This window comes from Pseudorca crassidens, chromosome 12 (genome assembly GCF_039906515.1).
Source record: "Pseudorca crassidens isolate mPseCra1 chromosome 12, mPseCra1.hap1, whole genome shotgun sequence".
NCBI classification, from domain to species: Eukaryota; Metazoa; Chordata; class Mammalia; order Artiodactyla; family Delphinidae; genus Pseudorca; species Pseudorca crassidens.
Window position 1 is genome coordinate 26,774,000 of NC_090307.1, and position 17,136 is coordinate 26,791,135.

Sequence of the window (17,136 nt, forward strand, 5' to 3'; positions counted from 1 at the left end):
CCCTGTGCTATGCGGCTGCTTCCCACTAGCTATCTACCTTACATTTGGTAGTGTATATGTGTCCATGCCTCTCTCTAGCTTTGTCACTGGCTTTACTTTCATTTCAGGGAAATATCGAGCAGCAGACGAAGAAAAAATTAATCCACCTCCTTACTTAACTTGTGACAGCTTCCCTCATGCCGTGGACCACATTCTGCAGCATCTCCTGTGAACCATTATGTGAATCAGAAGCAACTTGAAACGCAGCTTTTCATTGTCTGGAAAGAACCCCTCAACAACTTAATGCCACTTAATGACAGACAGAGACCACTCAGCCCTGGTCACCATTTAACCCTCTTTTGTTGGGCAGTAATTAGAAAGAAAGGTATTGAATTGCAGCCAGACACCAAGCCTGGCTAATCCCTTTTGTTTTTTTTCCGTAAAAGAAGATGAGATCCAAAGAAAGGGAAAGCTGAGATTTTGTGCCATTCCTTTTAAAATATTCATCAGGTTAGCGGCGCTGGGGAAGAGTCTCCTGCAGGGAGCCTGTTCTCTGCTGTCTCCTCGCTGGTAAATTGGAGGGGTTCAGACTCTGAATAAAGTTGAATGGTGTTTTTTAAGTTATAAAGTATTGCATTGAAGAGTGCATTAGGCTGTAGTTTTAATATTGAGTTCAACTGTGAAATCCATCAGAAGTGCCAAGTAGGGTACAGGACAGAAGCAGCAGAATAAAGTGTCCTTTAGCCCAAGTGAAGGAGTGAATTTGCTTTAACAGATGTTGAAAACTAGATTAGCTACTGTATTATTCCCAGCACGGGTGACTTCTTTTTCTCTTCGTTAGCCAGAGATGAGTAATTTAAATTTAGAACCTGGTTTTAATTTAAAATAATATTTCCATTAATAACCTATTCATTGCAGATACCTATTATACTGTGTAACAGTTGTTTTGGAAATTTTATGTAAAATTAAAACTATCAGTATTTTACAGATGTTTTAATTAGACATTGTTATTAACAGGAACAGTGCAGAAACTAAAATCAAGCCTTTAATGTCTTATAGACCATGCATTTTTGAGGCTAGTGTCCACCCGGGTCCTATTAACTGTACATTTGCAAGATTTCATTATTTTTGCCTCTGACACTATGGGAAAAATCTTTCAGAAGCTATTGGGACAGATTCAAGCTTTTATGTACTTGGTTACTAGGGCTGTAAAATGAAATCTCGTCTTGCAGCATGGATTCTTCTTCTCATGTTAAACCCACCAAAATGAAGGGGACTAAATAGGTAATGATTTTCTTAGTGCATTTGCATACTGTGATGATCCTGGGCCTTTGCAATTGTTTTACTGGGCTCTTGGGCACTGGATTATTAGCTTGTAATTGTCCATTATCGTGGTGCTCACCTTACTGAAGCGCACAGCAGTGTTAATGAGCTCTGGGTTTTGATGCTTGTTTAGAGATCAGCTTGGTCTTGGATGGGAGGGAGTAAAGCTAAATAAATGGCCGCTTCCTCTCCTTCTGGTCGTTTGGTGAACACTTTTCTTGTTTTTGCAGATGCCCCAACCTAGTCCTTACGGTCCTAGAGTGCAGAAGACAGATGTGCTAGGGCACCACCCCAGATCAGGAGGAGGAGTGCAGTGACTGGGGCACAGAGCAGGGAGCCTGGCCAGCACTTCCCTTCGGTGACCTGGGGCAACTCCCCTAGCCACTCCTGCATCCTTTGCCTTCTCTGTAAAGTGGAGATACCCCACCACGTAGGTTTGTTGTGAGGGTTAAATGCACAACCCGTATATCAAGGACTTTAAATAGAATCGGACGAATGTTAAGTGTTGCCTGTTTGCGATGATGACACAGATGTAGCAGGAGTATCTGCATTTAACAATCCGGAAAAGGTTGGTAGAATTCATCTCTACCGTCAGTTCAGTGGGGAAAGTCTTCCTGAGAATTAAAAAAGAGAGACATTTAAATTCCTTCAGGCCAGAGCCACACAGAAAAGCCCAGCATGCAGGCAAGAGGGGCTGCTGGGCGTGTTCACCAGTGGCCTGTTCCCCGGCACCTGGGTCACTGATTCCTTGGCCCAGGCGTTATCAAGGGTTTGCTAGCTGCTGTGTGCGAAGTGCCTGCTAGGAAATAAACATTGAAGAGAAGGATTTTGCCTGGAGGGCCCTTACTAGGTGAGGAGCTAAGGAGAATACCTAAGGCAGTGTGCAGACTCTGTGTCTCCCTTCTCTGTGACGTGGTCCTGACCACAGGATGGAGTGAAGTGTTCCCTCCTTCGTGCCATGGAGCAGTTGTTAGATTGTACTTAGGTCTTCAAACGTCTCTTCTCCCCACCAGACAGGACTCTGTGCTACAACACAGATGGGCACTCAGGCCGTCACCAGACAACTCAAAATTAGCTGTAAATATTATAGGAATTGAATGCTAGAGGGTATAGCTATGGGTAGGGAGGAGAAAATGTTTCATTTTAGACTTGCTGCTCATAGGGGAGGCCCGTTAGGCACTTAAATAATGGCTCTGATGCTCTGGAGACACGTTAGAGCTAAAGCCAAGCTGTAGACATCACTGATGGGCAAGTGGCAGGAGGGGGTAATCCTGCTGCGTGTAACGAGCCAGCCAAGAGAAACGGCTGCTCTACTTTCCTCCATTCTCGCTCGGCCCTCTAGGCCATTAAAATCTTGGCTATTTTATTTACATAATAAACATTATATAGGACTTTCTAACTGACCTGTCCACGGTATGAAGTTCGTGAGGATAAATAGAAATCTTGGTTTAGGTCGAGGTTACTGTAAACATTCCCAGCTCAGCTGGTTGGTTTGCCTTGGGCTTCATGGAGGAGACTGAATAACCAAAGTACATAAAGGACTTTATTTTCCAGCCATTACATTTCAGGGGCTGTCTTGTGGTGCTGACCCCAAGGATAGTGTTGGTGCCAGCTTTACTATAATCCTGTCCTGGCCCCAGAAAAGGGACCAAGTGACATCTTAGGACTTGAAAGGGCATTAGAGAATGCCCATTGTCAGGAGGCGGTTATTGGGCATCTCCTGTGAGCTGGGCGTGGAGGAGGGCGAAGGACCAGTCTGGTGGGGAGACAAGGTTGTTGCATCCACTTCACTCTCACACGTCCAGAATCAGCTAGTTCTGCAGTGGCTCTACCTACCCACCACTCTACCCGAGCGGAGCAGATTGTAATGCCTGGAAAGGAGAAGGGGGCTGGCCCACCTCCCTGGTGACGGTTCCATCAAACACCTGCGGTTGTGGTATCAGAAACTGCCCTGGAGTGACTGTCGTCACCTCACTCTTAACCCCACACTGAAAAATTACAGGAGTGAGTTGGACAGGAAAGTCAAAACACAACCGCACTATGTTCAGTTGGTTTTGGATCGGTGGTGGTTCATGTTGTATGAAACTGAAGTCCTTGGGCACCTATAATAAAGAATTTTTAAAACTGCACTAATCTATTTCATTAAAACACTTGCCTTGGGTAGCAGAGTACTTCGTCCTGTTAGCAGTTGTTTGCATAGAGCCATGTTTGCGTTATTGAGTTTCTTTGACATAAGTCAAAAAGGCCTTTCCCGCGTAAATGCACAGGGCCTTTGCTGAGCTGACTTTGTGTTACACCAGCCATCAAGACCTACTACCCAAAGCATGCTGCTGTCCTTGAGAGGCGAGGTGCCAGCGCACCAGAAATCGTTTATCATAATTCAAACCGCATCTGTTAAGATGAAACAGATTTTGATATCTTTTTCCTGTGTTTAATGTCATACACATCTCAATGCCTGTTTGTTTCACTGGCTGATGTGCCTGAGAAAACCAAATATTTTATTTTAAATTATTTATGTATTTATCTTTGGCTGTGTTGGGTCTTCGTTGCTGCGCACGGGCTTTTCTCTAGTTGCGGCAAGCGGGGGCTACTCTTCGTTTTGGTGCGCGGGCTTCTCATTGCAGTGGCTCCTCTTGTCGCAGAGCACGGGCTTTAGACGCACAGGCTTCAGTAGCTGTGGTGCCCGGGCTCAGTAGTTGTGGCTCACGGGCTTAGCTGCTCCACGGCATGTGGGATCTTCCCGGACCAGGGCTTGAACCTGTGTCCCCTGCATTGGCAGGCAGATTCTTAACCACTGCGCCACCAGGGAAGTCTCCCAAATATTTTTAAATGCCCTTGGGAGTAAATCACTAAGGAAGACAGCAGAACGTAGCTCCAACTCCTAGATACGTATCTTCTAGTTGGGAAATTGAGCTATCTTCAGCTAGTTCTGGCCTCTCCAGTTTGCCACAGTCCCCCACCTCTTCCTTGTCTTCCTTTACCCATGTGTAACTATATTCCAAGTTCCTACAGCATTTGAGTTATGACCTCTGCTTTAGAAGAAAATACCACATGTGGAATTAGGTTCAAATTTCCACCAACAACTAACGGGCCAATCTCCTATATCCCTATAAACTTAGATATACTTTTAGTCTACTTTAAAAAAAATAACCAGAGACTCTAAACAGTAGATTAGTCATGTATTAGTTGATCTCTCTCAAAGCCCCACTAAAAGAAGAGGAAAGGAATAAAGATGTTATAAACCAACAAGGACAACCCACAAGAGCATGGTAGAGGAGACAGCAGTGGATGACAGGCTTCAGGCTTCGGGAGATGGAAAGAGGATGATGGAGTGTTGATAACTAAAATCAACACAAAGGAAAAAACCAAGATTCATCCTGTAGATTATCACCTCAAAGACTCAAGGCTTGGAGACACTGGGTAGAGTGGTCGTGAGGTGTGAGGCAAGGTTGAGAAGCAAGGAATTGGTTCAAAGCTGGGAAAGTGGCTGGAGCCCCAGAAACCCTCCCCACCCTGAGCAGCCAGGCAGGAGACGGGGCGGGGGTTACGCTCTGGAGAAGTGGAACTATGAACGTTCAGGCCTTGGAGACACTGGACATGGTGGTGGGCCAGGCTGAGAGGCAGGGCTGAAAACGGGATTAGGGAAATCTCTGCCTGTTCTACAGCCATTGTCTGGTCCCCTTCCCCTTACAACCAGGACCAGAGAGCGTGGGAATGGAGTTGAAAGTTAATCTGATATGTTTGGCCATTTAGAAGACAATACTGATGGATATCGGACAGATATGAAAATGTTGCCCAAAAAATTAAGAATAAATACTTAGAAAATTAAGCAAATGAAAAAAATGAGGCAGTTATTAATTCCAAGAAAGAACTCAACAAGGAAATGTAATCCTAATCCACTAGTTGGCTCTTCATTAAACAATGTACAGTGAACAATATCATAAAAATATTGATTATTGAGTTAACCTAAAACTGTAGTAAAACTGTTTGGGGATGATTAGGGAAAGACGTGTGTGGTAGGGATGGGGCAAAGGGCTGAAAAGGCTATATTTCATTTCATCCAAAGCAGGAAGTCATTAGATAATGTATAAAACTGATAAGAAGCCACCAAAATAAAGGCATGACCTAAAAGCATATGTGCGTGATCATTTGTAGACAAACTTTCCAAGGAATGAGGAGAGAAGGATGGACTACGTGACTGATTGTACAAAGATGAACTTGGAGATTCTTAAAAGGAATGGAGGGAGGATGTGGAGGTGGGTTTTGGAAGTGGAAGGTTACCGGTATGTGCTGGGAGGGATGGCCAACCACACTTACCTGAACGGAATCAGGAACTCCAGAGCAGTAAGCTAAAAGGGCCCAACCCTATTGTCACAAAGCATGCTGTCCACGGGAGCCCTCCTCTGCCCCTCTGCCTGTTCATTCTTAGGTACACATACAGTGCACACTTAACCTGCTTTCCAACCACAGCAAATTAGCTATTATTGAGGTTCCATCCACTTGAGATTTTATGAAATCAGAAAGGGTGGCAAAGGCCGCAAGCAAATGGACTAACAGCTATAAGAAATGTCAGCTGACAGCCTGACAAAATAACCCAAAAGCACAGACGGCAGATGTGGGAAATTGAACAGCACAGCAGTCTAAGCCATTGAGCTTAGAGACCTCCATGTCTGCATATCGGCAGTGCTCACAGGGTACTACTACCTAGTGACCATGAAGAAGTTTCAGCTGAGCTTCTACTAAGATGAAATGTCTTTTTGTTTCTTTTAAACTCATTGAATTTGACTACATTTTCCATAAAATGATATTTTAAGAGGCATTTGAGAATATTCTATTCAAAACAATCAAAACCCCAAATGTTTTTGTTTAAAGGGGTGAAATACTTTGGACTATTTAGCCCAAATGTCCCTTTTCCTGGAAGTGTTTTCTTCTCTGGAGGAGTCTGCCTTGCAGGGATGAAGAAAACAAGGCAAGGGAGACAACAAAAGGTGACCATAGGAAAATTCTAAGCGGGGGGAGGGGTGGCATTACTTAGTGGAAGCCTTCAGAATTTACCAGGAGTTGAAAGTAGATGCCTCAGATTGTGGGTTTCTGAATGAGATGTTTCTAGCTGTTTCCAACCCCGTAAGGAGATGTGGAGGAGCCTAAGCGCAGGGAAGACTGTTCTAGAAGCTCAGGTGCCCCATCCTAAGTTTTGGATCCAATGAGGAGCTGTGGCAATGAAAAGAGAAGGGCAGAATACACAGGATGTTACTAGGGGCCAGAACTCAAAACACTGCAACTGGTAGGTAGTAATAGTGGGGTGCTTGTTACCACTGCTATTAGCTCATCTCCAGAGATGGGCCAGTGATATTCCTGAGTGGGGCTAGTCTGGTAGGGGTTTGCTCTGCTGATAAAACTGGAGTCAGAATCAGGGAGAGCAGATGAGATTCAGAATATTGTCAAGAGAAGCAGATGCTGTTTCTCTTCCTTGCTCCCACCCTTATCCACCCTTGAACTGTCAGCTGTCAGATGGTCTGTCAAGCTTAGCTTCTGATTGGCTCCCCAACTTAGAACCACCCTCTGCATCCCAACACAACTTTCCTTACCACATCTTTTTCAAAATGAAAATGCCAGGGCTTCCCTGGTGTCACAGTGGTTGAGAATCTGCCATCTAATGCAGGGGACATGGGTTCGAGCCCTGGTCTGGGAGGATCCCACATGCCGCGAAGCAACTAGGCCCGTGAGCCCCAACTACTGAGCCTACGCGTCTGGAGCCTGTGCTTCGCGACAAGAGAGGCCCCAATAGTAAGAGGCCCATGCACCGTGATGAAGAGTGGCCCCTGCTTGCCGCAACTGGAGAAAGCCCTCGCACAGAAACGAAGACCCAACACAGCCAAAAATTAATTAATTAATTAAGAAAAAAGGCTGCAATAGTAAGAGGCCCATGCACCACTATGAAGAGTGGCCCGCGCTTGCCACAACTAGAGAAAGCCCTCGCACAGAAACGAAGACCCAACACAGCAAAAATAATAAACTCCTACCCCCAACATCTTTAAAAAAAAAAAAATGAAAATGCCAGTTCACAAATGAGGAACACTACAAGAAATCATTCATCTAAATTTTATGGGATCTCGTGAGAAAAGTCTCCGTTGCAAGACCTCATAGCACACATACCTGTAATTGGAATCTTCAATATTTTGCTGACATCGACCATGAAAATATATATTTCCAAAACGGTACAGTTGTCCAAATTAATCCAGTCTTCAAGAATAATTTTGTTTTCTATTCCAAGCATAATATTCTTCTTTCACTTACACTAATTAATGAGGAGGCCTCTGTAGTTGTCTTTGTGGCCAAGTCAGGGTAAATGTGATTTCACACAGACTCGAATTCACTTTGCCAGGCTGAGTATCTCTGAGTCAGATTTTTTGCTGAAGGCTTGGTGTGGGCCAGCACATCCAAAAAGTCAGCAGTGGTCACTGTATCCAGCTGGATCCCAGGTAAACTGCTGCTCTCTAGATAAAAACACAAGAGGAACAGCACAACAGTCTACCTAATGGTGATCAATGCTCTTGAAACATTAATAGACCTTCTTTCAAGACAATGCACAATGCAGCATTCTTAATGGTTAAGGCAGCAACAGGCAAGACTAAAGAGGGCTGGGGAAAAAAGTCTTTAATGTGCAACTCAGCCCCTGAAGCCCATACACAAAATGTGACTTAAATGTATCATTATAAAGTGTTATTTAATATTTATATAGTGCCACAAATGGATCCAGCCCAACATAGTGTGCCAGGGCAATAAAAGCCCGAGCCCTAAGGAGTTTATCATCTGGGGGCAAAGTTGATCCGAAACAGAACAGCAGAGGAGGAAGGAGTTGGGTGCAGAAGGAGGATTTTTGACCAAAGAATGAGTGCCAGTGTAACAAGCCACAGAGAACAGGGGCAAGGTGCCACCTGCTGGTGAAAGACCAATTTTTAAAAACAAATTTCTCTCCCAGAGCACCTTGGCTGTCATCCTCACCATACCTGACTGCTGATTTTCAAGGGCATTGAAGATCTTCCTCACAGGCCGCATGGCTGCTTCCCTGCAGACTAGCTTGATGTCCGAGCCCGAGTAGCCCTCCATCTCCTGAAACAGCCACAAACCCAGCCATTAGGCAGCAGGCAGAATGCTGGTGGTGGTTACATTCTTACAGGCAGGACAGGGGGTCAGAGCCCCTGTTTGGATTCTGTATCCGTCACCCATGGACACTATGTAAAGATTCCCAGATAAATAGTGTTTAGGGGGAGAGAGGCTGCTAATGTGTTTGGATAACCTAAGGATCTGGGCCACAAACAACTTCCTAACGCCATCCAAACGTAGGTGGTGAGATGCTGGTGACGACTGGCCCACCCAAGCCCCAATCACTAATGGGGCCCTTGTGCCCAAATTCAAGGATGGCAAAATTTGGTAGACACTTCTGTTCTTGTAAATAGGATTATAACCTGCCTTTAAGGAACCTCAGAGAACATCACATTCAAGTGTCCTCTCAAGGAGGCAATGACACCAGTGGGCACGGGGGTAACATGCTTTTCCTTTTGTGAAAGACTTGCATTTAATCATCACAGCAATCCTCTATGGCCTGTTACCCATTTTACAGATGAAGAAGCTGAGGCTCAGAGAGGAAGTGACTTCCTTGATGGCACACAGTTAATAAGTGGCAGGGCCAGAATCTGACCATAGGTCCTCTGAGACTAAACCCTATTCCACTTTATCACATCTCTGCTTGAATGTTCCCGAGGGACAAAGAGCTTGGTCTTTCATGAAGGAGAGGCCCGTTGCGCTTGTTGGGGCAGCTTGGATCTTTTCTAAGTGACTCGAGGCTCCGAACAGCTGAGAAGACGGTCACGGGGCGGCCCCTGGGCCTAGGCGCCTCCCCAGGCAGCTCACCCTGCTCAGCAGGCTGTAGTCCAGCTCCGCGCGCAGCTCCAGGGCACAGCTCCTGCTCACGGGCGGCAGCCAGTGGTGGATCATGGCCTGCCTGGCCTCCTGGCTTGGGAGGTCCACCAGAATCCTCTTCTCCAGGCGCCGCAACATGGCACAGTCTAGCTCCCTGAGTCACGTCCAAAACACAGGAACTGGTTGGAGCAGTAACTCACTTCTTAAGCAACAACTATATTTGAAGAACAAATTTAGCAGGAAGCAATCCTGCATCTTAACTGTTACTCTACATCTAAGTCTGAGTGGGTAGGACCATTACTTCATGTTGTTTGGGAGAAACAAATGGTTAAAAAGAAGAAAAAAAGAAAGGGGAGATAGGGAGGGAGGGAGGAAGGAAGGAAGAAAAAGAGAAAGGAAATATACATCCCCCAGATACCTCATGTGAAGGAGGTAGTTTTAGGTGACTTAATTTGAGGGGGAATAAATCCAGCTAACACCAACCAAACGTGAGCATTCCCACTGCAGTTGTAACATCAATTATTCAACCTCACCCTGCCAACGAGTACACTATTCCTGACATAACTTGGGCACTCTGGGAAGTACGCTAATTCTTCAAAAACTCTCATATATTCTGGAGTGAATGACTATCTCACTCCATTGCTCTGGTGAAGTGAAGTGCGAATGCTCCTTCCTGGGCACCCAGTGCAAATGTGGCCCTTTGAAACACTCATTCCTGGCCTCCCAAAACACTGTCAGGCCAGGTTTATGCACTTTGCATCTGCAAGCCATTTCCTTATATTTCTTAATATAAAAATTTCAAGCAAATAGGAAAGTAGAATAAAACAACAAATATCCACATACCTACCATCTTGATTCAACAACAGTTAACATTTTGCCGTATCTGCTTCATACGCATTTATCTATTCTTGTTAAATTATTTCAATGTAAATTACATCATGAAACCCCACCCCCCAATGCTTCAGTATGCATTTCCCAAAAAAGGGACATTTCCTTATATAATACCATTATGACACTAACAGAATTAACACAGATTGAATAATATGTCTAATGCCCATTCCATAGTAAAATCTCTCCCATCACCCCCAAAATATCTTTTACAGTTTTCCCAACCAACATTCAATCAAGGATTATGCACTACATATGATTATGTCTCTTAAATCTCTTGTAATCCAAAGCAGTCTCCTTGCCTTGGCCCCTTTTTGAATAGGTAAGGCTAGTTGTACGATGTCCCACATTCTGGATTTGTCTGATGTTTTCCTCATGGTATCAGGTAACTGGTTTCTATATCCCCTGTCCTCCAAGATGGAAGTTAGACCTCAAAGCTTAATCAGAATCAGGATGAACATTTTTGGCAAGTATATTTCACAGATAATATGTTTTCGCATTCATTACATTGGAATCCAATGTTGGTGTGCCTCACTGCTAGTGATGGGATGTTTAATTACTGAGATCATCTGGTGACCACAGCTCTCTTCACTGGACGATCTCTCAGGCATCTCTTTGCAAGGAGCAAATATTCTACATACAGTACTTTAGCACCATGTGAACACCCCTTTCCCCATCCCTTTCAACTAGTGGTTTTAGCATCTGATGATCTTTGAATCAACTGTTTCATGAGAGTGGTGCAAAATGGTGATTTAAAACTTTTTTCCATTCCAAATGATTATGTAGAATTATTATGTAAAGTAGAGCTTTCCCTCATTAACTGGGGCTCTTTGGTTACCTTGAGTTACCATTCCTATTAAAAACAGATCATTTTTGAGTGTGAGTTTGTGAACCCTTTTTACGTTAAAATTTCAAGCTCCTAGATGGGAGGGAAGTATCTCTTTGATTTTCTAGCACAGAAATTAGGAAATTCCTGTGTGTTGGTCTGGCTTAGCCGATAATAAAGAGTAACAATGAAAAGCATCATCACCGGATTTTCTCACTCATAAAGATACCGAGAATTTCCAAAGCACCCTCCCTTTTTTCTTATTCTGAATCTATGTCATGATATTTCCTTTTAAATCGAAAACATGAAAATACCCTTCCAGGGAGCATATCTGAATCCTAAACTGGAGCAACCAGGTTTCTTAAAAGATTGTGTCTTTTCTTTACCTATTATTCCTCCCGTCCTGAGCTGAGAATCCACTCCAGGGCTGCTTTCCCGGCAATAAAAAGTACCTATTTCTTTTTTGTATTTGCTTTGTTCTTTATCAGCTTCACCCTGTTGAAATTCATCTCATCAGAGAAAGCCACCTGCACAACCACGCCCCCTCTCAGGGCCAACATTTATATTCCAGACACAGGGTTGAGGGAACTTTGCAGAGCTCTAGGAAATTATTTTTTACGTTTGAAATATTAATAAAAGCTAGTGCTTAAATAGCACTCACCAGGTGGCAGGTACTGTCTCAAGCATTTTTCAGATATTAATTAATTCTCAGAACCTACCTATGAGGTAGGTAATATCTTTGTTTAAGATGAGGAAACTGAGGCATAGAGGTCGAGTAGCTTGCCTGAAGTCAAGGCTAGTGAATGGCGGCCCTGAACTTGAACCTGAACAGTGAGACTCTGGAGACTGTGCCTCAGTAACTGGCCTGATACTAGCACAGTAACAGCAGGGAGACCCCAAGTCACATCACGGTGAAATCTCAGAACCCTGAGAACGAACAAAGGATCATAAAAGCTTCCAGAGAGGAAAAACAGGTTGCATCCAATGAATGGAGAATAAGATTTCTCATCATCAATGTGAGATATTAAAAGAAAATAGAGCAAAAAAAAAAAAAAAAGAAAAAGAAAGAAAGAAAATAGAGCAATGCCTTCAAAATTCTGAGGAAAAATAATTTTTTGTAACTTTATTTTTGGCTGCATTGGGTCTCTGTTGCTGCGCGTGGGCTTCTCTAGTTGCGGTGAGCAGGGGCTACTCTTCATTGCAGTGTGCAGGCTTCTTATTGCAGTGGCTTCTCTTGTTGCAAAGCATGGGCTCTGAGCACGCGGGCTTCAGCAGTTGTGGCACGTGGGCTCAGTAGTTGCAGTGTGCAGGCTCTAGGGCACGCAGGCTTCAGTAGTTGTGACACGCAGGCTCAGTAGTTGTGGCTCGTGGGCTCTAGAGCGCAGGCTCAGTAGTTGTGGCGCACAGGCTTAGTTGCTCCGTGGCACGTGGGATCTTCCTGGACCAGGGATCGAACCCGTGTCCCCTGCATTGGCAGGTGCATTCTTAAGCACTGTGCCACCAGGGAAGTCCAGGAAAAATAATTTCCAGTGTAGAAATCTGTATCTTGATCAAACCATCAATTAAGTGGGAGGATAGAATAAAGACATTTTCAATATGCAGAGCCTAAAAAATATTACCTCCCATGTACCCTTTATCGGGAAAGTACTGGAGGACCAAAGGGAGAGAGAAACCAAACCAAAGGGCCACATGGGCTCCAAGAAACGGAGGGTCTGACACAGAGAGAGAAGGAAACCTCCAGGATGTTGCAGGGGGTGCCTAGGGTGCAGAGGACGATCCGCTCATTTTGGAGAAGGAGAGAAGGCTCTGGAAGATGTGCCTCCAAGAAGATAAACTTGACTGAATACCTGGTATGTCTGAGTAAATCCAGAGCTGTTTTAGACAGTTAGCAGAGAGATGGGCCTCGATTAGTGGCAGGAGGAGGTGAGTGAGGGGGGACGAAAGGAGGGGGGTCAGGGAGATATAGAGAAGAGACACCATTAGACTCACATTTAGGAATTCGGTCCAGCAACATTGCCCACCCGCCAAGTGTATTGTCACTGCTGAGTCTCCGATACACAGAAGTGAATATGACAAACTCCTTACTTCAATGTAAATAATAGGCAATAACTGGGAGGTCTGGGCCTTGGACTGCAGGAATGTTGGTCCTGTAAACTTTAAAAATGAAATAAGACTTGGGAACCTGAAGCTAAAAGCAGGAAGGAAGAGAGAATAAGCTGGGGAAATGGCAGTGCTGGGTTGATGAGCAGTTGCCGTTTATTTCCCCCAAGGCCTTTCCTTGGACCAGCTGCTCCTCCTGAAAGGGCAGGGGCTGCAGAAGGAAGGCTCTTTGGTGGGAGCACCTCTGGTCTCTTCATCCCAGCCAGGGGGACTGCTTATTGAAAGGAAGACCAGATCCCCAAATGCCCTAGGAAAATGCAGGCAGGCAGAGGGAGGTGGGAAAACAATCCCTCACTATAGATGACTGTATTGATCAGCTAATGCCCTAAAGCAAGAGATTTATCTCAAAACTGCTTGTAGGCACAAAGTAAGTGCAACTCTCTGACAGCCAGGCCTGATTAATGCACTTTTAATGACATCAATAATTATAATCATACAAGGGAGGAAACAAAGGACAAATGGAATATACCCAGGAATCATTCTTTATGCCAATATATTTATGTGAAAAACTTTAACCTGCGGCAACCAGAAAACACTCCCTTTAGCTGCTACATTTTGATTTTCACACCCAAGTTATTCTGTTCTCACATCTCCTTCATCTTGGTCATTTGGTACTTCCATCACCTCGAAGGTCAAAAGCAACCAGCAAGAGTGACTGTGACACAGTGACGGCTCACAGACCTCACAGCCTGGCCACTGGACCGGTGCCCGCTGCTATATACAAGGTGGCAGCGCCCACTGGTCACCTAGACAGCTTGCGTGGGCCACGCGGCCTTGCACCTGAGCACCTGGGCTCCCACGCCAAATCTTCGGGGCCCTTCCTCAGCCCCTGGCCTGTCTCCTCTGTTAAACCATGTTGTTCCTGGGATAATGATCATTCCAAATTTTACAGAATTTGGAAATCAAACATAATTCTAGTGTGTTCATTCCATAGTGAAAACATTAAGTTCAAATCATCTCAGTGTGACAAGAGAAAAGGATCCTTCAGTTTTGTAGGCAAAGTCTTTGCAGTATGTCCCTAACCAACGTGAAGTCAGAGATCGTGGCAATCCTTGAAAAGCAGATTCAGGAATTGTATTCTTTGGTAGATGACAGGGAGTCAATGAATAAAGCACTGAAGTTTACTTTGTCTCCTGCACTGAGCTCTGTGTAAGTTGACTCCTACCTACACTTCCCACTTGGGCCAAACTGCTCCGTCGGCCGTTATCTGAATCTACATTTTGCCATCCTAGTTGGGCATGTACTCAGGTCATTTTCTTTACTTGGAACTTCCAGTTGGTCTACCAAGAGCCAGGTCCTTTTCACAGGTCCAGTGCAAGTGCTCTCTACCCCCTTTTCTTTTAAATATCTTTAATCAGAAATGGCCTCTTCCCGATATAATTTTATTCTACTTATTGTCTGTACCAGCCACGTGGCTGGCTGTATCCTCACTTCTTAGTGATTTGCGTTTATATCTCATCCATTGTCCCATCAGATAGCCAGCCTCTAGAGGCCAAGGATCATGGACCATATATCTTGGGTTCCCCCTCCTTCCATCATGCAGAATACTCACAGTAGGTACTCAATAGATACTACTTGAGTGAATGAATAAACTTTCAGTTCAGGGCTACTGGCTTCATGTAAGTGATCTGCTTCCTTAAAGCCCAGTCTTTATTTACGAAGGTAAATCTGCTTTGTTGAAAACTAGCATTTTATAAGCATCATTAGTTCGAATTAACAGAGAAAACAAGCATCAACTTGGGAATAAAGCATTCTATTTTCATCTTTAGTTAAAAAAAAAAAAAAAAACACGGAAATGATGATTCAGCTCACTTGGCTGGGCAGTGCTTTTGAAGATGAGGTGAAAGATGTAGTCTCCATAGGGGGCCTCTCATCTCCAGAGACTGCACTTCTCATTCTGAAGAGTGAGCTCACAAGCAGGAGACAAGGGGATCCAACAGGAGAGCCATCAGTTCAGTCTATGTCCTACTGATGTTAGGGTAAGAGCGTCACATATTTATAATAAAGAATGACAATTACTTCGAGTTACTAGAATACCAACAAGGAGATATATTCCTATTACTCTTGCCAGAAAATGTATGACCAATAATTGAGAGAAGAAATGGGAATCTTCTTTTTCCAGCAAAATGATGAACTAGATATTCAGAAATCTCTTGTTATAAAGCCACTTTAAAAGCTTGGTGAATTATAGGAATCACTTTTGGTATACACAACAAATGAGTCCACAGGAAGCAGCAAAATTCTCAAGCCCTAAAAATGAAGAGGAAGCCAAACATCAAGACTGGGCAGCTGAAACTGAAGCTGTGGCTGAGTGTCTGCCTCTTAGTTACAAAGAAAAGTTTGGATTTTAAAGTCTACCTGTGGCATAGCATAGAAGGCCTTGGGCCCATTCAAGATGGTAGGTAGAAACAAGGCCCATCACGTAAAACAAAAAACCAGGTGGCACATCCTCTATGAAAGGATGGGTTAGAAAGATATCCCCACTAGCAATGGAAAGAACCAAGGGAATCTGTCTTATACTTTGGGGTGGGAAAAAGTCTTCACTGATAATTCAGAATCCGACCTACCCTCACTGGCATGGATGAAGAAACCCTATGCTAAGAAATTAGCTTACAGTTGTCCAAAGCCTGTCAGTCATAAATTTTCTGTGAAAGGACACGTGTAAGACTCTCACAGATAGAGTTCCCCTCACTAAATGTAAGCTCACCATCCCTAATTCTGAAACATATAACGAACCACCAAGAATGAGAGTCTGCAGAAGAAACTAAGAACAGAATTAAACTCCACTGATACAGACGATAAAATAATTGTGTTTAAGATGTATAAAATGATAAAAGAGGGAATCAAAAATAAGAGAGAGACTCGCTTCTGGCCAAGATGGAGTAGCCCATCCTTCTCTAGTCCACACACTACTACTAAAATTCATTGCATGTAATACAGCTTCTAAACATAGGAAGACGCTGGAAAGAAGGAGGACGAGGGGCTAGGGAGCGGGGGACATGAGGAACGGCAGGGCAGTGTTCTCAGGTTTCTGTTTTGCCTCCCTCAGACCTCCCACACGGGGCGCTGGAGAAGCCCACTGACAAACTGCTAACAGGCACGGACAGAAGCCTCAAGAAAAGCTCATTCATTCTCTCTAACAAACGGCTGGGAAGAGCAGGTCCACCAGGACACAAAGCCTTTTTGATAATACCTGCCCTACCCCAGCTAAACGTCAGAGGGAAAACTGCCCCCCACAGAGTGTCTGTGCTGGGAGTCATGGTGGAAGGAGCTTGGTCCAATGCGCTGGTGCCATATTAAAACCCTCAAGAAAAAGAAAAGTCAAATAAATTAAGGCCCACCCATACATGGGATTCTATATGGAATTAGGTAGATTTTCAAAGTTGTCCACAATGTATTAAGTGAAAGAAAAAAACAGGCCATAGAACAAAATAATACGTATCCATGAACGTTCACATTTTTGTTTCTGTGTGTGGGGCGTGGGGTGGTGTCTGTGTGTACAGTTATAGGGGACTGTGCACTTTCAAGCAACCCCAAAGCATATAAAATATGACTTTTATAATGAACATGTATTATTTTTCTAAATAGCCAAAATGGTGAAAATGATTTCCCTCTTGGGGAAAAAAATTACCACAGAAGGATACAAAGGCAACAAATGATAGCAAATAACCAAACCATTTTCACCATTAGGGTATATACAGAGATGATAGTACTTACGTCACAGTGGTGAAATTATGAGTAGTTTTTCCCTGATTCTCAAATTTTCTGTAAAATGGTTATGTTAATTTTATACTTTTTAAAATTTGGTTTTAGAATTACAGTTCACATGTCAACCTGCACCCTGTTAAGATAAAGTAATGCCACAGCAGGCCAGGCTGCAATCAGTTTATGTCTCATGAAACCAAAAAACTGAGAAGGTGTGAATGGGGCAAGGGCAGGGTTACTCCTAGTAAACTCCTGCCCAGTCAGTCCTGGGCCTGCCCCGCTGCACCTACCAAATCCTGCACCACACACTTTTTTCCTGGTTGTGTCAGAAT

General features: G+C 44.1%; 2 protein-coding genes across 16 annotated transcripts in view; one reads left to right on the plus strand and one right to left on the minus strand.

Annotated features, from left to right (window-relative positions):
- The window catches only part of HDHD2 (haloacid dehalogenase like hydrolase domain containing 2), a 54,338-nt gene that overhangs the window by 36,954 nt on the left and 248 nt on the right, over positions 1-17,136 (plus strand). For 8 of the 9 annotated variants that reach the window (XM_067699171.1, XM_067699170.1, XM_067699172.1 and 5 more), the window contains one exon: positions 108-3,431. The exons of the other annotated variant lie outside the window; for it this stretch is intronic. In XM_067699171.1, coding sequence (XP_067555272.1) covers positions 108-211 — 104 coding nt within the window. In that variant the 3' untranslated portion in view covers positions 212-3,431. Of the gene's footprint in view, positions 1-107; positions 3,432-17,136 lie in introns of those variants that run through there. 9 annotated transcript variants of the gene reach the window in all.
- Positions 7,224-17,136, minus strand: part of KATNAL2 (katanin catalytic subunit A1 like 2) — an 87,874-nt gene continuing 77,961 nt past the window's right edge. For 4 of the 7 annotated variants that reach the window (XM_067699167.1, XM_067699164.1, XM_067699162.1 and 1 more), the window contains 3 exons: positions 9,217-9,379; positions 8,313-8,415; positions 7,225-7,799 (listed from right to left, as the gene is read on the minus strand). In XM_067699167.1, the coding sequence (XP_067555268.1) occupies positions 7,660-7,799; positions 8,313-8,415; positions 9,217-9,379 (406 nt within the window). In that variant the 3' untranslated portion in view covers positions 7,225-7,659. Of the gene's footprint in view, positions 7,800-8,312; positions 8,416-9,216; positions 9,380-17,136 lie in introns of all 7 variants that reach the window. The other 3 variants (XM_067699169.1, XM_067699165.1, XM_067699166.1) reach the window with 2 other exon arrangements.